The 24283-nt window shown below is 39.2% G+C and overlaps 1 protein-coding gene across 1 annotated transcript; it reads left to right on the plus strand.

Annotated features, from left to right (window-relative positions):
* Nucleotides 1-9507: 9507 nt before the first annotated feature.
* Nucleotides 9508-10464, plus strand: mc1r (melanocortin 1 receptor). The gene has a single exon (XM_063067476.1). It carries the CDS (start codon nucleotides 9508-9510, stop codon nucleotides 10462-10464), a length of 957 nt encoding a protein of 318 aa, XP_062923546.1.
* Nucleotides 10465-24283: the final 13819 nt, after the last annotated feature.

The raw sequence follows: 24283 nt of genomic DNA on the forward strand, positions 1-24283 counted from the left end.
ATAAAAATTTGTGAGGGTTTTAGGGGACGGGCCAAATTTCTTTAGTTTTCTCAGGAAGTAAAGGCACTGGTGGGCCTTCTTGGCAGTGGACTCTGCTTGGTTGGTCCAAGTCAGGTCATTTGTGATATTGACCACGAGGAACTTAAAGCTTTTGACCTGTTCCACTTGCGCACCAACGATGTAAATTGGGTCGTGCGGTCCGCTACTCCTTCTGAGGTCAACAATCAATTCCTTCATCTTGCTGACGTTGAGGGATAGGTTATTGTCTTCGCACCATGCCACCAGGTTCTTAATTTCCTCTCTGTACTCAAACTCATCATTACCCGAGATACGGCCTGCAATTGTTGTGTCATCAGCAAACTTATATATTGAGTTTGATGGAAACTTGGCTACACAATCATGGGTGTACAGTGAGTACAGCAGGGGGCTGAGTACACAGCCTTGTGGGGCACCGATGCTCAGAGTGATTGTGGAGGAGAGCTTGTCCCCTATTTTTACAGCCTGGGTCCTGTCTGTGAGGAAGTTGAAGATCCAGCTGCAGATCTGAGTGCTAAGGCCCAGGTTCTGGAGCTTAGGAATCAGTTTATTTGGCATGATGGCATTATCGTACCATCATAGAGTAGAGTAGTATCATACCATCATCAAGTAGAGCAGAGGACTTAGTGTTTATTGATTGTAATAGGCATTTGATAAAATTCCCCATGGTAGGCTCATTCAGAAAGTTAGGAGCCATGGGATCCAAATAAAGTTGGCTGTGTGGATACAGAATTTGCTTTCCCACAGGAAGCAAAGATTGGTTGTAGATGAAGCGTTTTCTGCCTGGAAGTCGATGACTAGTGGTGTTCTGTAAGGATCTGTTCTGAGATCCCTGCTCATGGTAATTTTTATAAAGCACTTGGATGAGGAAATGGAAGGGTGGGTTAGTAAGTTGACAGATGCCATGAAGGTTGCTGGAGTTGTGGATGGTGTAGAGAGTTGTCATAGATTTTTTTGTGTGTGTGCCATACTATGCCAGAGCCTTGGCGACCACTTTTCAAGTGGTTGTCTTGGAGGAAAGATTCTGTGAGTGGTCCCCTGCATCCTTCTCACAGCGCAGTTTTTTTCGAGACCGAGTTGCGAGCTCGACACTCAACCTGGCATGGATGGAAAGCATGCCCGGGAGCGGCCCGACTGGATTCGAACTCTGGAACCTTCACTGCAGAGTCCAGCGCTGATGTCACTGCTCCACCAGCCGGCCCTGTCATAGATTACAATGGGACAATTGACAGGATGCAGAGCTGGGCTGGGAAGTGGCAGATGGAATTCAACCCAGAAAAGTGTGAAGTGATTCAATTTGGAAGGTCAAATTTGAAAGCAGAATACAGGGTTAATGACAGAATTCTTAGCAAGTTGGAGGGACAGAGGGATCTTAGGGTCTACAATCCCTCAAAGTTGACTCGCAAGTTGATAGGGTATTTCAGAATGCATATGGTGTGTTAGTCTTCATTAGTTGGGGGACAGACTTCAAAAACCACAAGGTAATATTGCAGCTCCATAAAGCCCTAACTAGAACACACTTGGAATATTGTTTCTATTTTATCCTTACCCCCTTCTCCCTTCTTCTATTCCCCACACTGATCTCTTACCTATCACCTCCCCCCCGGTGCCCCCCTTTCTCGCTGACTCCCATGGTTTACTGTCCTCTCCTATAAGATTCCTTCATCTTCAGCCCTTTATCTTTCCCACTCACCTGACTTCATCTATCAACTTCTAGCTTATCCTCTTTCCCTTCCCCCAGTTTTCTCATTCTAGCATCTTCTCCCTGCCTTCCCAGTCCTGATAAGGGTCTCAGCCCAAAATGTCAATTATTTATTCATTTCCATTGCTGCTGCCTGACCTGCTGAGTTCCACCAGCATTTTGTGTGCACTGCTTGGAATATTGTGTTCAGATCTGGTCTCCTCATTATAGGAAGGATGTGAAGCTTCAGGGAAGATGCAGAGGAGATTTACCAGGATGATGACTGGGCTGGAGAGCATGTCTTATAAGGTTAAGTTGAATGAGCTCCGACCGTTCTCTTTTTATTGTGGAACAACCTAACATTAACTGCACAATTTAAAAGATTCCTTAATTACTTGGAATTGTGTAGAAGAAGAATTCTTCATTTGGAAAACAAGACATCAGAAATCTGCCTATCTTATAGATATTGGGGGTGTCTTATAGATATTCGGGGTGAAGGTTGAAGTGGATAAAGCTATTTTAGTGCAAAAGTGCATGCTGGACCTGCCAAATTGGACCTGCATCATTGAATGTGACAGGAAGTGCATCCAATATCTTCAGAAATGAAATGGGAAGGTTTGCAGTACAAATATTGGGATGTTTTGATGCAAGTTATGAAGTCCTGGTGAAGCTGTGCCAGGAGTACTTCCTTACTGCTTTGGTATCGCTAATTAATGAATGATATACCTACAGTGGAGGGAGGAGAGTGAAGTTTAATTGAATTGATTCCTGGAATTAAGGGGTTAACTTTCAAAAAATTTGAGCTGGTTGGTGGCATACTTATTGGCGGTCAGAGATTTGAGTAGTGATTTTATTAAAACATCAAATTCTGATGGGGATTCACCAGGCTGATTGTGAGTGAATATTTCCCCAGACTGGGGAAATATGTATTCACTAAGCAATGTCTAGAACTGAGGATCATAGCTTTTGAATCAGAGGTCACCTGATGCAAATAGAATTGCAGAGTAATTTCTGTTCTCAGAGGGCCATGAAGCTCAGATGATTCTAGCTTCAAGAACTTTCAGCTGGAGGTAAAGAACATATTCAACAAAGATTTCAAAGGTACATTTAATGTTAGAGAAATGTATACAATACACACCCTGAAATGACTTTTCTTTGCAACCATCCATGAAAAACAGAGGAGTGCCCCCAAAGAATGAATGACAGTTAAATGTTAGAACCCCAAAGCCCCCTAACTCCCCTCCCTCCTGCACGTAAGGGGCAACAAGCAACGATCCTCCCCCCACCAAGGCACGAAAAAACATCAGCACCCGCCACCATGCAAAGTAACAGTAAAGACTTGCAGTACTCCAAAGACTGCACGTCCACCTGGTATTCAGCATACCACAGGCTCTCTCTCTCTCCCTAATAGGGGAGAAAGAGGTATCTCCATTTCACAGCGAGAGGGGAGACATGACAAACAATTCACTGGTTTACGATGTTAAAAGTCCTTTGCGTCACTTTTTCCAAGCTCTGTGCCCAAAGATCTCGGATTTCTGGGCACACAGCCCTAGATCTTCTGTCTCCCACAACACACTGATCTCCTGCCCGGACACCGACCTTCGATCCTCCCGTCTCTAGAGCCACGAGATCTCAGCCCTCCAAAGAGAAGCTGAGCTTTTAAGCCAAACCAAACAACAGCCAGTTATGAAACCCTGAGAGCGAGTCCCATTCCCGCAAAGAACCGTAGTCAGCGTGTAACTCCAGGTCAGGGTCTTCAAAAGAACCCTGAACGGGAAAAATAGAGATATTAAATATGGAAATAGAGCTGTTTCTGAAGATGCAAGCAAAAGAGTCGCCGTTAGGCGCCATTGATTCTCATACATTGATCAGCATGGGAGTCAAGGAATATGGAAAGAGAATGGATCAGTAGTGTTGAGATCAAGATTAGGTCTATCAGGACATTACTGGGCTTCACCCTGATCCTATTTCTTGTGTTCTTAAGACTATATGACCATAAGATATAGGAGCAGAATTAGGCCATTGAATATACTCTGCTATTTTATCATGGCGGATCCAATTTTCCCTCTCAGCCTCAATCCCCAGCCTTCTCCCCATATCCCTTCATGACCTGACCAGTCAAGAATCTATCAACCTTTGCCTTAAGTATACCCAAAGACCTGGCCTCCACAGCTGTCTGTGGCAACGAATTCCACAGATTCTCCACTCTCTGGCTAAAGAAATTCTTTATCATCTCCATTCTAAAAGGATGACCTGTCTATTCTGATTCAGTGTCTTCTGATCCGAGACTCTTCCACCCTAGGAAACATCCTCTCCACATCTACTCTATCAAGACCTTTCAACATTCAATAGTTTCAATTAGGTCACCCCTCATTCTTCTGAATTTTAGTGAATACAGGCCCAGAGATGTCAAACGTTCTCGATATGACAAACTGTTCAATCCTGGAATAATTTTCATGAACTCCTTTGAACCCTCTCCAGTGTCAGCACATCCTTTCTTAGATAAAGGGCCCAAAACTGCTCACAATACTCCAAATGAGGCCTCACTAGTGCCTCAACATTACATCATTGCTTTTATATACTAGTCTTCTTGAAATGAATGCTAACATCACATTTTCCTTCCTCACCTCTGACACAATCTGAAAATTAACCTTTAGGGAATCTACACAAGGACTCCCAAGTCCCTTTATACCTCAGATTTTTGGATTTTCACTCCATTTAGCAACCAGTCTATCCTTTTATCTCTTCTACCAAAGTGCATGACTAAACACTTCCCAACACTATATTCCATCTACCATTTCTTTGCCCATTCTCCTTATCTGTCCAAGTCCTTCTGTAGCCTCTCTGCTTCCTCAAAACTACCTGCTTCTCCACCTCTCTTCCTATCATCCACAAACTTTCTGTCATCTAAGTCTTTGACATATAACATAAAAAGAAGCAGTCCCAACACAGACCCCTTTGGAACGCCACTAGTCATGGACAGCCAACCAGAAAAGGCTGCTGCTTTACCCATGCTACTTTCTTTCTCGTAAAACCATGGGCTCTTAAATTGTTAAGCAGCCTCATGTGTGGCACCTTATCAAAGGCTAGCTGAAAACCCAAGTACACAAATCGACCAATTCTCCTTTGTCTATCCTGCTTGTTATTTCTTCAAAGAATTCCAACAGTTTTGTCAAGCAAGAATTTCCCTTGAGGAAACCATGCTGACTACGGCTTATTTTATCATGTGCCTCCAAGTATCGTGAGACCACATCCTCAACAACTGACTCCAACATCTTCTCAACTACTGAGGTCAGACTAACTAGTCTATAATTCCTTTACTTCTGCCTTTCTCCCTTCTTAAAGAGTGGAGAGACATTTGCAATTTTTGAATCTTCTGGAACCACTCCAGAATCTAGTGGTTCTTGAAAGATCATTACTAGTGCCTCCACAATCTCCTTAGCCACCTCTTTCAGAACCCTGGGGTGTAGTCCAACTGGTCCAGGTGACATATCTACCTTCAGACCTTTCAGTTTCCCAAGAACCTTCTCCCTAGTAATGCCAACTTCACACACATCTGACCCCTGACACTCTTGAACTTCCAGCGTACTACTAGTGTCTTCCACAGTGAAGATAAATGCCAAATTCTTTTTCAGTTCGTCTGCCATTTCCTTGTCCCCCAATACCATCTGTCCAGTTCATGTTGGCCTTGGCTTACTTTGCTCAGGATTTTTTGAAATGCAGCTGCTAATATGTATCATAATTTTCAGTTCCCTTTAGCTCACCTATTAGTGTCTTTAGAGCAAAGTCCTGGAACAGGAGGATACACCAGAGTCAGAGTTATACTGCCTTTTCATACCGAGCAAATTGCCTCTGTCCTTCCTATAGCTACGTGATCAGAAACACACACAAAACTGCAAGTGTGTTTCACCATGACATCCCAACCCTTGTACTCAATGCCTTGACCAATGAAGGCAAGCATGTTAAATGCTTCAGCATCCTGCCTACCAGTGCCACTACTCTCAGGGAACTATGTACTTGTACTCCTAGTTCTCTCTGACTACAGGACCCTGCCATTAAAATGCAAGCCATACTCTGGTTTAACTTACCAAAATACAATACCTTACACTTATCTGACTTAAATTCCATCTGCCATTTCTTGGCCCACTTTCTCAATCTGTTGTCTAGGTCCTGTTCCACTCTTAAATGACCTTCCTCACTGTATGGTATACCACTAATTTTGGGTTCATCTCCAACTTACTAACACATCTACTACTTTCTCATCTAAATCATAAATATAGACGACAAACAACAGAGGACCCAGCCTCAAACCATGTGGCACACCACTAATTACTGGTGACCAATCCAGGAAAACAATTTCCACAAAAGTTTAGGTGGGATGGGAGATACATGGAAGGCATTACAGGAACAAAGTGGGTTGTACAGGCTGGAAAATACTGTAATGTTGCGATACCAGTAAAGCAGGGGATGTATGCCTATACTATCTGCATAATACAAATCAGATTGTGAGATGAAGGGGAAGTAAGAAAGACAATTACAATGAGCTACTGAGTATGAATTGCTTGGCAGCCACCATGACTTCTCAAATCTACCGGTCCTGTGGACAGGGCAGCCATCACCACCAGTAACTGTGTGATGAGGAGAACAAAATTAAGTTTGGGATCTTTTGATGGTTTTCTCAATTATATTAATGAGATGTGCACCCTTAAGAATGTAAAAGTAAAAAAATTAATGAATAGCAATATACTGTAATACACAAAATGCTGGAGGAACTCAGCAGGCCAGGCAATATCTATGAAAAAAAGTACAGTCGACGTTTCAGGCCGAGACCCTTCAACAGGATTGGAGAAAGAAAGCTGAGGAATAAATTTAACAGTTGGGCGGAGGGGAGAGATAAATACAAGGTGCTATGTGAAACCTGAAGGGGTAGGGATGAAGGAAAGAGCTGGGAATTGATTGGTGAAAAAGACAGAAGGCCATGGAACAAAGAAAAAAGGCGGGGAGGAGCACCAGAGGGAATCGATGAGTGGGCAAAGAAATAAGGTGAGGGAGGGAAAAAGCAATGAGAAATGGTGGAGGGAGGGGGAGAGAGTGGGGGACATTACCGGAAGTTTGAGAAATCCATATTTACCTATCACCTGGCGTTTCTCTCTCTCCCCTCCCCCACCTTTTAAAACTATTCCTCAGTTTTTTTTCCCCTCCAGACCTGCCAAAGGATTTCAACCTGGAACATTGACTGTACTTTTTCCCATAGATGCTGCCTGACTTGCTGAGTTCCTCCAGCTTTTTGTGTGTGTTGTTTGGACTCCTCCCCCCTTTTTTCTTCTTTCCATGGCCTTCTGTCTCTTTCACAATCAACTTCCCAGCTCTTTACTTCATCCCTCCCCTCCAGGTTTCACTTCTCACCTGGTGTTTCTCTCCCTTTCCCCCACCTTTTAAATCTACTCCTCAGCTTTTTTTCTCCAGTCCCGCCGAAGGATTTCAGCTCGAAACGTCGACTGTACTTTCTTCCACAGGTGCTGCCTGTCCTGCTGAGTTCCTCCAGCATTTTGTGTGTTGCTTGGATTTCCAGCATCTGCAGATTTTCTCTTGTTAGCTATGTACTGTTGGTTGCTCACAGCTAGAAACTTCGGTTCTGTCTTCACAAGATGAAAATAACTTCCTAGATATTCTAAGAAACCAAGTGGATTTCTGGAGTACTAGAAGAGTGAAATAGTGGAGGTATTCATTGATACCTTCCAGAAATCTATAGATTACGGCAGTTATTTGTTGATGTTGATAAACATATCCCCACCTTTTGAAAGGAAGAAGAGAAGATTCATGAAAGTTATGGTACTGGGTTGGGATAATATACCAACGTGGACTAAAAGTTGACTGAAAAACAAGTATCAAGGACTAGGAATAAATGGGAACTTCATGGCAGTTAACAGTGACCAGTATGCTTCATTGTTTGGTACCCTGCTATTCATAATATATATCAAAGATCTGGATGAGGGAACTTTATTAAGTCAGCCAGTGACATGAAATCAGATGGAATTGTGCATTGTGAGGTTACAAAGAGGCTTGAAAAGAATCTAAACTATTTGAGTGAAAAGGCAAATGCATGGCAGTTGCAGAACAACATGGATTAATGTGAAGCAATATTTTGCTATGAAGTATGAAAATATGGACATTTTAATGGTGTGGGATTGGTTATATACAATGGGAACTGGGAGTCCTTGTACACCAGTCACTGAAAGCAGACAGGCAGGTACAACAACTCTTTTAGAAGCCAAATAGAATATCAGTCTTCACTGAAACAGTTTTTGAGAACTTATTCCAATCGTTCCAAGCCTTGTTGAGACCAAGTGTAGAGTACTCAGTGTAGTTTGGGCCTCCTTAATATCGAAAGGAAGAAAGATTCTCTGATTTTGTAGGACTGCTCAGCAACAATTGACTACTACTTTAATATTAATGAAACAATATTTTATAGTTTCACAAGCTCAAAACTGAAGCCATTTTCTGGAACAATAGGGGAAGAATGAAGATTAATTCCCTTTGTAATTTTATCTTTCTCACTTTTGCCAGTTACAAGAGGAACACACATGTCAATTGAACGAATTGTTTTCACATTTTTAGGGCCTGCATTACAAAACACTGCCTGGTAAAAGATGAGAACTTACATAACTGAAGGAATGAGATGGAATCCAGACTAACTAAATCCTCAACACATTCCACTGATTTACAGATGATGTTCAAGACTCTTTCTTCCACCCAACAAAGTAAGCACTGTGTATCAAAAGTATGAAAATGTAAATGACTTTGCTTTCCAAGTCAACTATTTTAAGAATTAAAATAACTCACTAATACCAAAGGAGTTGAACAAATTACACAGGGCATGGAGTGGGGAGGTGTTTTGTGAAAAGATTTAGTATTTTCGCTTGCATAAGCAGTGTTATATGTACAACTAATCCAGAGCTCCGGGGCACCAAGAGCATATTGCTACTCTGACGTGCATGCCATATGCCTTAAGGAAACAATCTGATGAGGAGAGTCTCTGTGCAGTTTGAAAATAAACAATTTACTGTCATTGTCCAAACCGAATTTCACGGTAATGCTTACAGTCAGATAAACACCAAGGAAACAAATAATCTTTGTTGAATTTACCATTTATCCATTCCTATCCACCCACCAATCAATTAATAGCATGAAATGAGTTGACCGTTTGATTGGCTACTGCTTGCTTATGTTTAGAGGGACAAGCTATATTATAAATGCTTCATTTTTTTAATGAGAATATTTAGTAAACTGGCCTTCCTCACGGCACATTCAGCTTATGCTTCACCCAGCAGCACTTCCTTTGAAGTTAGTTTTAAAGAAGACCAAGAAAGCAAACCTGAAACCAAAAGAAATTCATCATAAAGGAGAAGAACTTTGAAGTATAATGTTATGCTTTTAAATGTATCAGTTGAGAGAGCGATGACAGCAAATGCAAATGAAAGCAACATTGCAACGGGAACTAGACTAGATGCAGCAGAGGAAGTACAAGGCACTTTTTGCAAAAGGCTGATGAACACCAAAGAAGAACCTGTCTTCAAGCTCGGGTAATTTCTTTGATACCTTTGGTATATCTAAGTTTATTCATGATACATTAACTATTTTAACTCTGAGAATTAATTTCAAGTGTATGAAAGCTTTCCAGTTGGTAGTCTTCCCTTTCAGTGGGCAAAAGACTGATTACTGAAAGCTCCCAGACCAGCTACGTTCAAAGTGCTAACGTTAACTTTTGTTTTATTGTTCAACATTACTGAATGATGAATATCGCAACATTGGCTCCCCAAGGAACTGAGCAAAAGAACATTTCACTTCACTGGTTGCCGAAGAACGTCAACAATTCTTACAATGTGTCCTCAATGCAGTGCAAACACATCAATATTCCAGAAGAAGTCTTCTTAACACTTGGGATTCTGAGTTTTGTGGAAAATATTCTGGTTATCATAGCAATTATTAAAAACCAGAATTTGCATTCTCCTATGTATTATTTCATTTGCTGTCTGGCTGTGGCAGATACGTTGGTCAGTATGAGCAATACTATAGAAACAATTGTTCTTATTCTAATGGAGAAAGAAGTTTTGATTGTACAGAACCATGTCCTTAAGCAAATAGACAATATAATAGATCTAATGATCTGTACCTCAGTGGTATCATCTCTGTCTTTCTTGGTTGCCATTGCAGCTGATAGGTACATCACCATATTTTATGCCTTACGATATCACATCATCATGACAACTCGGAAGGCTGTGATCATTATTGTTGGAATCTGGATAGTCAGCAGTACTTCAAGCATCATGTTCATTGTCTATTCGGAGAGTAGTGCCGTTATTATCTGTCTCATTTCCTTCTTCTTTATGATGCTGGTGATCATGGGTGGCCTGTACTTCCACATGTTTATGCTTGCTCAAATGCATACCAAGAAGATTATGGCCCAACGTAAGAGGAGACCAATTCACCAGGCTGCCAACATGAAAGCAGCCGTTACTCTGACAATTTTGCTGGGGCTCTTTCTTATTTGCTGGAGTCCCTTCTTTCTCCATCTTCTGCTCATTATCAGCTGTCCTAATAATCCCTATTGTCTGTGCTTCAATTCTCACTTCAACATGTTTCTGATTCTCATAATTTGCAATTCGGTCTTTGACCCTGTTATATATGCATTCAGAAGCCAGGAGCTACGCAAAACCTTAAAGGAATTTATACCCTGTTCCTGGTAGTGTTCTCAATCTGAAGCTTCTGTTTTAGAGTTTATTTTTCCCAATGAGTAACATCAGCCATAGATGAGTTGAATTTATTCTCCAGAATCTCTAACTTTAAAGTCTCCAAATATGTATTTCCCTAATTTCAAAATTGGAATATTAGAAAACCTCCAATAGTTTTGGCGTGGTTATGATTTGAAGAATTCTATTTGAATTATTATGTTTTGGCAAATCTGTGTTGACCCATCCAACACTATCTTACCCACTTTTGGGGTTGTGGATGTTTGAAATGGGAAGCACAGGGTCTTCAGATGATCATCTTAAGAACTCTTATCTGTTATGAAGTAGTAGAATTAACTATGACAAGTGCAATCTATCTGAGATGCAGAAATTGTGCTTGCAGTTTATTTTCTTTTAGGGCTTTATGTGCCTTTGAGAGATAGAGCAGTAGCAAATTAAACAAGCTAAAACTCGTTGACAATCTATTTGATCAGATAATTGTTTTTAGATTATATGCATTCCACTAGTCACCACAAAAGAAATCTTTTGGATATACAAAAAAATCCTCTGTGAGTCCTTAAATAAAGAACAGCTTACTTGGATATTTCTCTCAGCAAAGCAGGCTAACTGATAATTCACTACTTTGGAAAATGCTTTTTGTTTTTCCTGTTACATTCTTAGCATTATGAAGAGGTGTTCCAAGTTCCAGTATAGTTCCCAAGCGTGCTTTACATTTGCCTAAATTGCAGCTATATCTTATTAGGCATGCAAGGGTTATTATATAATTGCTTGTTCCAGTGATCCGCTGCATTTCCAAAATGCATAAGCTTTGATGGCAGCCTAAATATTTCTTAGCTGTGATTAGAGGATATAAAAAAACTGATTATTTTAGAATTTTATTCCATTATTAACCATTTGCTACACAATCTCAGTCATTTTAAATAGTATTAATATTTACTTTTTCTTGTTCTGCAATATGTTCTATAATATTTCTTACACATTTTACTTGTTTCTGGAAATAACAGGGGAGTCTTCCTCAAAGAATGAGTGAATCCATGATTTTGATTCAGTTGTAGTCTTAGGAAATAACTCCAGATGTGGTCTGACCAGAGTTTTCAAAAGCTGCAACATGATTTCCTCACTTTTGAACTCAGAATGCCTTGATTAATAAATTCAAACATGCCATTGCCTTCTTTACATCTTAAATCAACTTGTCTGGCCATTTTCAAGGAGCTATGAACTTGCACCCCAAGATCCCTTGGTACATCAGCACTGTTGAGGGACTTGCCATTAACTGTGTAATTTTCCTTTACATTTGATCTTCCAAAGTGCAACACCTTACATTTAAACTCTATCAGATTAAACCCTACCTGCCCTACTCTCCCCACATCTGCAACTTATCGATATCCTGCTGTATCCTTTGGCAACCTTCTATTCTATCCATAATACTACCAGTCTTTGTGACATCTGCAAACTTAATAACCCACCCATCTATAATTTTATCCAGGTCATTTATATATCACAAATGGCAGAAGTTCCAGTTGGATTCCTGAGGAACATCACTAGTCACAGATCTCCAGCCAGAATAAAACCACCACAAACTGTCTTCTATGGACAAGCCAATTCTAAATCCAAATGGCCAAGCAACTGTGGAAGCCTTGTGCCTTAATTTTCTAGATGAGCCTATCATGAGGGATCTTGTTGAATGCCTTGTTCATGTAGACATCACCTATTGCTCTACCTTCATCGATTACCTTTGTCAACTCATCAAAAACTCATTTAAGTTAGTAAGATGTAACTTCCTCTTTATAAAGTCATGCTGACTGTCCTTAATTAGCCTATAGTTTTCCAAATATTGTCCCTAAGAACAATATTTGGAAAACCATATCCTACTTATGAACATCTTATCCCTAATGATCTTCTCCAATAGAGCTCTCCAAGACTATTAATGGTATATCTAAATATTATAAGAAATTTGTAGTCATTTCAGAAACCATTTAGAAACAAAATTCTTCTAGTGATTAAATTAAGAGTAATGTAATTATGTCAAACAAATAGCCTTTTGTCCCACATCATCACTAACTTATTATAATCAAGTAATATAAGCCTTGCATCCAATTTATTAATTAATATTTCAAACCAGATATGAAAATTACAAATAAAGCTGCTGTCTTAATTAAGGTTGCAATTACTATTTCAAGATATTTTATTGTGATAATGTTATGTATCATCACAAAAATACAAATTTAAATGTTTAAATAAATGGATTTTGCACACTGCTATTTCAATTCAGCATCTTCTAGTTAAGCAGTTTGGTTGCACTGAAAGTACTTTGGTATCAGGGATGCAAAATGAACGGAATTAAGAATTTCTACTCAGTTCCTAATGACCTTTAACCTACAATACAGAAAAGCTCAATATTTTCTATCATTTTATTCATAGCACAGTAGCTGAACTCAAATGCCCAATGGGTTTTTGGTGTTTTTTTGCCTACACCATGTACTATATGCAGTCAGCATTACATTAACTCTCCAAGATATCTCTAAAAGTGGATCCTAGCTCTATAAACTCATGAAGACTAATGTTACATCCATCTTCCTCACCAAACTATAAACTGTTTTGCTTTTATTGCTATTTCTACAACAGAGTCAAATACCCAAATTACTGATTATTTGAGGAAAGACGTTCACCAGTAATCTCTGAAAAGATGTGAAATCAGTACCAAAACTGATCTGCTTCCTTAATAATCCATAGAATAAAGCACAAATAGATACCGTGTGAAATTTTAAAATATTAACTTACTTGGTTGGCAGCCTCTCTCTGTAAGACGTCCAACCAAGTTATAGTCTCAAGGAAAACAAAATCACAAAAGTGTAATGTACTCTACATAATCATTTTAATAATGTCTCAGAATATAAACACAATCAGTAAAATATGCTATATCTCTAGTTAATTATGGCATAGATTCTCTTTAAAAATAATATTTAATGTTCTCCATTTTTATAAATGAGCTAAAGTTTCACAAAACTAAATTTTCAGTATTTTCCTGTTTTTGTATGTTGTCTATTTATATTTTCAAGATATTGATGTGCACATGTGGCTTTTATAAATAACCACTGCAAGTTAATATATTTTTGGAAATGATTTTATTTCAATTTCTTTATTTCTATCACTGCTCACTGTTTTTCGAATGATCAGTATTTACTGAAACAAAACAGACCCCATTGCTCCCACTGCAAATGGTTCACTTTTATTTTGCCTTCTTCCTGTGACACTACCATTCCATCCCATCTTTTCTATTGTACCACACCACAACCTGCCAGGAAAGGTAAATAGATTACCAAATTTGGATTGAATGAAGTAGATATAAACAATGTGATGCAGTGACTTTTTGTCTTTTTTTACTTGCAGTGGTCAGTTTTAAAGTCATAATGTAAATGCTTATTACTTGTGATAAAATTTTATGTTGTAAACATGTTTCAACAGAAGATTAGTAGGGTACTTCCTTTATTTGTATATAGTTAAGACAGATGATTATTAGATCACTCAGCTCTTAAAATATTCCTACAAGCTGTTTTTCTATTTGGCATCAGCAGTATCATTTGGAAGATTTTTCTATGTATGATTTTTTTAAGCAGATCTCTTTGTACTACGTAGTTCTTAATGTACACACAAAATTATTCCTTATGAATAAATAAATAAATAAATATATATATATATATATATATATATATAGTTGTAAATGAGCTACAGGAAATAATGGAAGATGACTCATTGCAAAAACATTTATACATTTACACATATGAGAGAAAGCAATGAAATAACAAGCATTGTGAAGAGTTTGTTTTTCAGCAATGAATAAAAATAGTTAAAACAGCTAAACTTATTTGGATTTTAAACTTCAAAATCATGGTTATGTAAATTTTTGTATGTGTATATATTTGATAAAGTTAATGAAATTGCTTATGGTTTCTTCCACATCTTGAATGGTAAATATCAGTCTGGAACTTGCTGGTATGGAAACACCTGAACACTGTTAAATGCTTCCCCTGCCCTTCTCACTCAAAATATTATTTTGTTGTAATTTGTACGTGTAGAAGTCAAAGGGACACTTAGAATTCTGAGGAAAGATGCAGAAGAATCGCTGAAAAAGATAATGATTGACAGTCCAGTTAGGACTAATTAGGAGAAATTCTCATCTGTAAGGTACCCTTTACAAACTCAGCATGTCCCACAGACCACAAACAATGTATTATTTGTTAAAGATAGATTTCGTAAGGATGCAGAAGACTTGATTCAGACGCAAAAGGAAAAACAGGAGTAATGAGAGACAATAGCATGCAAAAAGAATAATAACATCTTTCAATATAATTTTTTCATTAAAAAATTACTTTACTCGATTTACATTAGTTTCAGTCTAGGCCTGAGAGATTGATGACCATTGCATTAACAATTGTAAAAAAGGTACCTGCATTGTTGCCAAAATTAACTACCTTTAGTGAGTTGCATGGCCAAACAAAGTAGAAATCCTGCAAATCCATAAACATACTGGAATACCGAAACAATTTTTTGTGCAAAATATATGCTGGTGAGGTGTAATAGCAATTTCTGACAATTCACTCTTCAAGGTGTGTTTCCTAATTCAATGAATTTGCTGGCTAATTTCATATCAACAGTCTATTAATCACACGCTCTTAATTTTCCAGCAAGATTTGGTTCAACGGACATAATGCATTTTGTGCAATATGTTAAATAATGTTTTATAAATGGATATGGACATAATTTCATTCAATGAAATCAAGTATTCAAATTTAATGCTTAAATATTGTATTCTAGCTATGGCAACTTTCTTTAAATGCAAACAATTGTGTATATATATATATATATATATATATAATGTCTATGTGTGTGTGTGTGTATATAAAGATCATAAGCTATAGGAGCAGAAGTAGGCCATTCGGCCCGTCGGGTCTGCACCACCACTCAATCATGGGTTGATCCGATTCTTCCACTCATCCCCACTCCCCTGCCTTCACCCCATACCCTTTGATGCCCTGGCTAATCAATAACTTATCTATCTCTGCCTTAAGTACACCCGATGACCTGACCTCCACAGCCACTCATGGCAACAAATTCCACAGATTTACCACCCTCTGACTAAAGTAATTTCTCTGCGTCTTTGTTCTAAATGGACGTCCTTCAAACCTGAAGTCGTGCCCTCTTGTCCTAGAGTCCCCTACCATGGGAAATAACTTCGCCATATCTAATCTGTTCAGGCCTTTTAACATGCACGCAATACTCCATGTTGTCTCACGAGTGCCTTATAGAGCCTCAACATTACACCTCTACTCTTATATTCTATACCTCTAGAAATGAATGCCAACATTGCATTCACCTTCTTCACAACCAACTCAATCTGAAGGTTAACCTTTAGAGTATCCTGCACAAGGACTCCCAAGTCCCTTTGCATCTCTGTATTTTGAATTCTCTCCCCATCTAAATAATAGCCTGCTCGTGTATTTCTTCCGCCAAAGTGCATGACCATACACTTTCCAACACTATATTTCATTTGTCACTTCTTTGCCCATTCCCCTAAACTATCTAAGTCTCTCTGTAGGCTCTCTGTTTCCTCAACACTACCCGCTCCTCCACCTATCTTTGTATTGTCAGCAAATTTGCCACAAATCCATTAATACCATAGTCCAAGTCATTGACGTACATCATAAAAAACAACGGTCCCAACACCGACCCCTGTGGAACTCCACTGGTAACCGGCAGCCAGCCAGAATACAATCCCTTTATTCCCACTCTCTGTTTTCTGCCGACCAGCCAATGCTCCACCCATGCTAGTAACTTCCCTGTAATTCCATGGGCTCTTATCTTGCTAAGCAGCCTCATGTGTGGCACCTTGTCAAAGGCCTTCTGAAAATCCAAGTACACCACACCTATTGCATCTCCTTTGTCTAACCTGCTTGTGATTTCCTCAAAGAATTGCAGTAGATTAGTCAGGCAGGATCTTCCTTTTAGGAAACTATGCTGGCTTTGGCCTATCTTGTCATGTGCCTCCAGGTACTCTGTAATCTCATCCCTAACAATCGATTCAGACAACTTCCCAAACACTGAGTTCAGGCTAACAGGTCTATAGTTTCCTTTCTGCCGCCTCCCACCTTTCTTAAATAGCAGAGTAACATTTGCAATTTTCCAGTCATCCAGTACAATGTCAGAATCTATCGATTCTTGAAATATCATCGTTAATGCCTCTGTAATCTCTCCAGCTACTTCTTTCAGAACCCAAGGGTGTATTCCATCAGGTCCAGGAGATTTATCCACCCTCAGAGCATTAAGCTTCCTGAGCTCCTTCTTAGTCGTAATTTTCACTGCACAAACCTCACTTCCCTGACACTCTTGAATGTCCGGTATACTGCAGATGTCTTCCACTGTGAATTCTGATGCAAAATATGCATTCAGTTCCTCTGCCATCTCTGCATCTCTCATTACAATATCTCCAGTGTCATTTTGTATTGGTCCTATATCTACCCTCAACACTCTTTTACCCTTTATATACTTAAAAAAGCTTTTAGTATCTTCTTTGATATTGGTCGCCAGCTTCCTTTCACAATTCATCTTTTCCTTCCTAATGATCTTCTCAGTTTCCTTCTGCAAATTTTTAAAAGCTTCCCAATCCCCTATCTTCCCACTAGCTCTGGCTTCCTTGTATGCCCTCTCTTTTGCTTTTACTTTGGCTCTGACTTTACTTGTCAGCCACGGTAGTGTCCTTCTTCCCTTTGAAAATTTCTTATTTGGAATATATCTACCTTGCATTTCCCTCATTTTTCGCAGAAACTCCAGCCATTGCTGCTCTGCTGTCTTTCCTTCAAATGTCCCTTTCCAGTCAACCTCGATCAGTTCCTCTCTCGTGCCATTGTAATTTCCTTTATTTCACTGAAATACCAACACATTGGGTTTTATTTTATATATATACACACACACATATACACATTCTTTGAAGTGTGCGGCCAGTACTATGACAATGCCAATAACAATTTAGAAATTTGTCTTGTCAGTCTATGGTATTACTATTGTCAAATCCTCTGACAATATCTTAGGAGACACTATACACAATAAAGTTAACTGGAACAATGATGTTAACTCAAGTCAGTAACCGTATTCTGCAGTGAAAGCCTCTTCTGAAGTCTCCCAAAGGCAAGGACAGAGCGTAAGTGAATTCTTCTCACATGCCTGCTTGAGTGTAGTTCCACCAAAGCACAAGAACAAAACTAATGGATTTAAACAATCGCTGTCTCTGTTATTTGAACCCCAAGAGGTGGCTTTTTACAGGATAACTCCTGCCATTCACCAAGTCTTCAACAGCACAACTACCAGCCGGAGTGATAGGAACAGCAGGTACATGTGAACACACAAGACTAGAAATGATCTCCTCCATCTACACAGCATCCTGACTTGGAAATGTATTATTGTTCCTTCACTACCATTGGGTTAAAATCCTGGAACTGCTTCCTGCTCAGCACTGTAGGAATAACTCCAATACATGAACTACACTGAACTTCAAGAAGGCATGCCACAATGTCTTCTCTAGGACAACTATGAGGCACTTCCATACTCGGTGGAAACGATTTTCAGCAATCAACCAGCTTTTCCCCAGCAGTTGGCAGCTCAGCTGATGCAAGGAAATATTTACAATTGTCTTTGAACTGATTTTGGAAAACTACCAAAACACTTATTTTACATCCGAACAATTGCTCTGATCATAGTGAAAGAAGGCTTTATGTTACTTATTTGTAATATGAAAATTCCATGTAGTTTATGAAGAAATTATGTGATATGTAGTTATAATGGATGACAGCATTAAACACTGATAGGAACAGCAAATCAGCTGTCTATTTAATATTTTGTCCAAATACGATGTGTTGCTAATTTCCTGTTGTTCTCTTTGCTATGCCTCTTAATATTGATTTATTAATCAAAGACTTCTGAAAAATCTAATTTTGCAATAACGAACAGTAAACACATGATCATTATATAAACAATTTGCCTGACTTTTGTAATTACACTGTTTTTGGTATATTGGTAGTTAATCTGTTATACTGTTTTGACAAAGCAAATGGCTTGACTCTATACATTATAAAAAATGTTCTGCTTTTTACTATTTATAAACAGCCATCCATGAAAATATAATTCATTATAAGCAGGCATGTGATGCTGATTTAATGCCTCAATGCTTATTTAGATGTACTATTTTAAAATAAAAGGTCAAACCTCAAACACAAAGATGTTTCCTAGTTAATTATATCTTATTCAATAGACTGTCTCTCCTATAAGTCTACTATCTATTAGGTATTATAGCTATAGTCTATTTACAGAAAAACTATGTATAGTGGGTATTCAAGCATTAATATTCTAAGTGCAGTCTTTCATCAAGGAAACCTTGCAAACATTATTGAATATTTCTTTGAATTTTGGATCAACCAACAGCTAGCTGCAACTTCGATGGAAACCACAGAGTTGCACTGCAAACATCAATTCTTTTTAAATCCTCCCTCTGTTCTGAAATTTAATTTTAATATTACAGAAAGCACTATGAGAGTGGCAGTTACTTTCTCACTCCAAAATATATTTATTCATTGATGTCTGGTTTATAAGCTCTTAAACAACTATATTTACATTTTTCACAGAAAGAAATTAAAACACGGAACAAGAAATCTGTAGAAAAAAATCTTTTACATGGAGTACCCACTTAACCCTGAGTATAGCTGACGGCCATCTTGAGTATTCCCACTGCTGTATATCTAACTTCAAAATATTCAGTAAAACAAGGGTAGACCTGGTTAGAAACATAGAAACAAAGAACACTTACAGCACAATACAGGCCCTTCAGCCCACAATGCTGTGCCGAACATGTACTTACTTCAGAAATTTCCTCAGGTTACCCATAGCCCTCTATTTTTCTAAGCTCCACGTACCTAGCCAGGAGTCTCTTATAAGACCCTATCGTTTCTGCCTTCACCACCGCCGGCGGCCTATTCCACGCACTCACCACTCTCTGCATAAAAAACTTTACCCCTGACAACTCCTCTGTACCTACTTCCAAGCACCTTAAAACTGTGCCCTCTTGTGTTAGCCACAAGGAATTCTTTCAAACAGTGTTTTGGATGCTAACTACATAGTAGACTACACTGAAGCTTTAAAACAAAAGGAGCGATTTGCACTATTTTATTCATACCCAAATCATGCATGAAACTGGTTTGTCCAGATGAGATTGTGTTCTTGCTAATTTCGAATGAAATCACACCCAGTAGGAAATATGTCCTCCGTAATGTGCATGATTGTCATTATCATTAGCATTGACCTGTTTTTTTAGTGTTAGTTTTTACACTGCCTTCAAAAGCTGGATTTTTTTTTAGTTTATGGTCTACTGAATGCTTAAGATGGAAGTTAGCTATACTGCAGTGGGAGTACTTAAGATGGTTCTTAGCTGTACTCAGGGTCAAGTGGACCCTCCACAAAATTAATTTTTGCTAGACCTTTCTAGTTCTATGTTTTAATTATATTTTCTGAGAAAAATGGAAATATCTTTGATCACATGTGAAAGATCTTTTGCTGCGATCAGAAACGAGAATCAGAATGCCATTTAAATGACCTACAAGGCTACAACAACATCTTGCATGCAGTGTCTGCAAACTTCACTTTTAAATGGAAAATTTAAATTTTAACGTTAAACAAAATGATTCTGTGGTGCTTCCTCCACCATTTACAGGTTTTTTGAAAATAAAAGCATTTCTGAACTGCAAGGTGTGAACACTTGGCCCTTGATAGGGAATGAAGTATCTTGAGGTCAGTGGAGATAGAAAATTTTCAGAGATTCGAAGATATAGGGCATTATTTCTATTTATTTTATTTATAGACATACAGTGTGGAGTTGGCTCTTCCAGCCATTCGAGCCACACCGCCCAGCAATCCTCCAGTTTAATCGTAGATGAATCACGGTAAGAATTATAATGACCAATTAATCTACCAACTAGTACATCATTGAAATGTGGGAGGAAACCTATGTGGTCACAGGGAAAACATACAAACTCCTTACAGGCAGTGGCCGGTATTGAACCCAGGCTGCCGATACTGTAAAGTGTTGTGCTAACCATTACACTATCGTGCGACCAATGCTCTACAGAACTTCCAATCTAATCAATATCCTGCTGTAGCCTTAGACAACCTTTCCTGTTTCCCACCACACAACTAAATTTCATGTCACTGGCAAATTTATTAATCATACATCCTAAATTCAAATCTAAATTAATATAAATCACAAATAAGTGTCACTGGACAAATTCCTGTGGTGGCACCACTGATCACAAACTTACATTACCCTCTATTAGATTACCTTCTATCAGTACCCTTTGTCACCTACCACCTACCCAATCTTTGACTAAATATCCTCAACACAGAGATCTAGAACTTCAGAAAGGACACCATCTGCTTCCCAAGTCTTGATAATTTTTTTAGTCGGTCAGGAATGATGGCAATGCACCACTGAAAAGCCTGTGGGATGATGTCTATGGCAATCTCCGTCAGGACAGAATTACACTTGAGGAAGTCTTCAAAGTATTCCTTCTATCATGCTCTGCCCTAAGTAAATTTACTTCCTTTGTTGGCTTCTCTTGAGATCACCAAGTGTCTTAGGCACTCAAATGGCCTTGGCAGCATTGAAGAACTCAAGCATACAGCAAAAATCAATTTGTTACTGGAGCTCCATTGGTTTTCTATCCAACATCTGTTCTTCAAGTTACAGGTTTTCTACTGAACCTCACCCAGTGTCTATAGACTGCTTCCTTTCTCTTGAGGAATGCTTGAACTTCTACTCCAGGAATGTCTGCAGTTAATTATCTCCTGGATCTCCTGTTCATTCTTGTCAAACCTGTCCTGCTTCTTCTTGTTAAAAAAAAGCCAAGAATTTGTTCGCAGGCATTAATTATACAAAAATAAATTTGGATTACCGTAAACAACAGGAATTCTGCAGATGCTGGAAATTCAAGCAACACATATCAAAGTTGCTGGTGAATGCAGCAGGCCAGGCAGCATCTCTAGAAAGAGGTGCAGTCGACGTTTCAGGCCGAGACCCTTTGTCAGGACTAACTGAAGGAAGAGTGAGTAAGAGATTTGAAAGTTGGAGGGGGAGGGGGAGATCCAAAATCATAGGAGAAGACAGGAGGGGGAGGGATGGAGCCAAGAGCTGGACAGGTGATTGGCAAAAGGGATACGAGAGGATCATGGGACAGGAGGTCCGGGAAGATTACCATGTTGTTTGAGAGAGTGTTGAAGAGGATGCAATCCTTTATTTGTGTAGTCAGGTCTCATTTTCCAATTACCTTTCATTCACTGTGTGGCACGTGAAATATAGATTAGCATTCATGCAGTACAGCACAGGTTTAACAATGATAACTTGGTCTGAACTATCGTACAATCATTGAATTGTCATTCAGTCATAGAGTACAGAAATATGCCTTTTGACACATCATTTCCATGCTGGCCAAGTACCCGTCTATACTAATCCAATTTACCACAACTTGGTTCATAACCTACTATGTCTTGGCCATTCAAGTGGTCAGCTAGGTACTTTCTCAATATTGTGAGAGTACCTACCTCATCCACCCCTCAGCCCATACATTCCAGAGTCCAGGTACTCTGGGTGGGGAAAACAAATTCTTTCCCAATTTGCCCCCTTGGAGCTTTCAGCCCTTACCCTCTACCTATACCCTCTCATCTAAATCACCTCTTATCTTTACTATGTTCTTCAAAATGTTGTACACTGCTTTCAAGTCCCATATCAAACTCCACTGCTCCAATAAAAACAAATTCTATCTCCTCATAATTGAAGCACTCCATATTAGCAATGTGCTAGTGAGTTCCATTTGCATCTTCTCCAGTGCAATCATGTTCTTCCCACAATGTGGCAACCAGAACAGTATACAGTGCACCAACTGTGGTCAAACCAATATTTTATAAAATTGTCCCATAATCATCTTGCTCTTACATTCCATATCCCATGTAATGAAGGAAGAGTGCCTTCTGCCTATCTAACCACCATATCCATCTGAACTTCCACCACTTGTGCTGGCACCACTCTCTGAGTGAAGAAGTTTCCCCTCATGTTCCCCTTAAACATTTCACCTTTCACCCTAAACCCATGACTTCTTGTTGTAGTCTCACCCAGCCTCAGTGGGAAAAGCCTGCTTTCATTTACCCTATTTATACCTCTCATAATTTTGTATACTTCTTTCAAATCTCCCCCAAATTTTCTATGTTCTTGGGAATAAAGTTTTAACCTAGTCAATCTTTCCTTATAACTTAGGTCCTCCAGTCCTGGCAATATCCTTGTAAATTTTCTCAATATTCCTTCAATCTTATTTACATCTTTTCTGTAGGTAGATGACCAAAACTGCACACAATACTCCAAATTAGGTCTCAAAGTCTTACACAACTTCAACATAACATCCCAGTTCCTGTATTCAATATTTTAACCTATGAAGTCCGATATGCCAAAAGCTTTCTTAATGATCCTATCTACCTGTGACACCACTTTCAATGAATTATGAACTTGTATTCTCAGATTCCTTTCTTCTATCACTCCTCAGTGCTCCACTACTGTGTTACACCTTCCCTGGTCGGTCCACCCAAAGTGCAACACCTCACACTTGTCTGCATTATACTCCAATCTGCCATTTTCAGTCCATTTCTCCAGCTGGTCCAGACTCTGCTGCAAGCTTTGATAGACTTCTTCACTGTCCACTACACCCTCAATCCTGGTGTCAGCCACAAATTTGCTGATCCAATCAGACATATTGATATAGATGATAAACAATGGGCCCAGTACGATCCCTGTGGCACTCTATTAGTCATGAGCCTCCAATTAGAGAGGCAACCATCTACTACCACTCTGGCTTCTCCCACAAAGCTAACGTCTAATCCAATTACTACCTCATCTTGAATGCCAAGCAACTAAACCTTCTTGACCAACCTCCGATGCGGGACCTTGTCAATTTCCTTGCTGAACTCCATGTAGACAACAATGAGAAAATCTGCAGATGCTGGAAATCCAAGCTACACACATAAAATGCTGGAGGAACTCAGCAGGCCAGACAGCATCTATGGAAAAGAGTAAACAGTCGACTTTTCGTGCTCTTCACCAGGATTGGAAAAAAGGATGAGAAGCTATAGCAAAAAGGTGGGGGGAGGGAGAAAGAAGTACAAGGTGGTAGGTGATAGGTGAAACCGGGAGTGTCACAACCACGGATTTGGCAGCACAGCAGATACAGCAATTGCGCTCGTGAATATGCAAGTGCCAGCTAATTATTATTTCATTGTGATAGTATTTGCATAACTCCATTCATTCCATCGTAGTATTTGTCGAGACTTGGACACAGCAACGCTTCATTGCCTGTCTTGCATTCTGCCTTGCCTGAGAAATTGGACTGTCAAGTCAACTGACTCTAAGGACTAGCAGTGTGCATTTTATTCTTAGTTGCTCTTTTCAGCCACAGTGTAGGCTTTGTTTTCCATTTGAGAGTTTTAGTTAATGGCCCTGTTTGGCCTAGTATTTATTGTTTTCTTTTCCCTTTAACACTGTTCGCATTAAAGTCTCTGAACCATCGACCTGCTTCAGTGTTTCTCACTCCGCACTTGGGCCATACCCAAACCCGGTGACAGCAAGTCTCGACCACGCAAAGATGGACCCAGCAGAGACAGAGCAGCTGACCTTGGCCGTGAGACTCATTGGTCAGAGTTATTCGTTGAGGCAACAATGTTCCGTTGGAATTCCTAT

This window comes from Mobula hypostoma, chromosome 14 (genome assembly GCF_963921235.1).
Source record: "Mobula hypostoma chromosome 14, sMobHyp1.1, whole genome shotgun sequence".
Classification (NCBI taxonomy): domain Eukaryota; kingdom Metazoa; phylum Chordata; class Chondrichthyes; order Myliobatiformes; family Myliobatidae; genus Mobula; species Mobula hypostoma.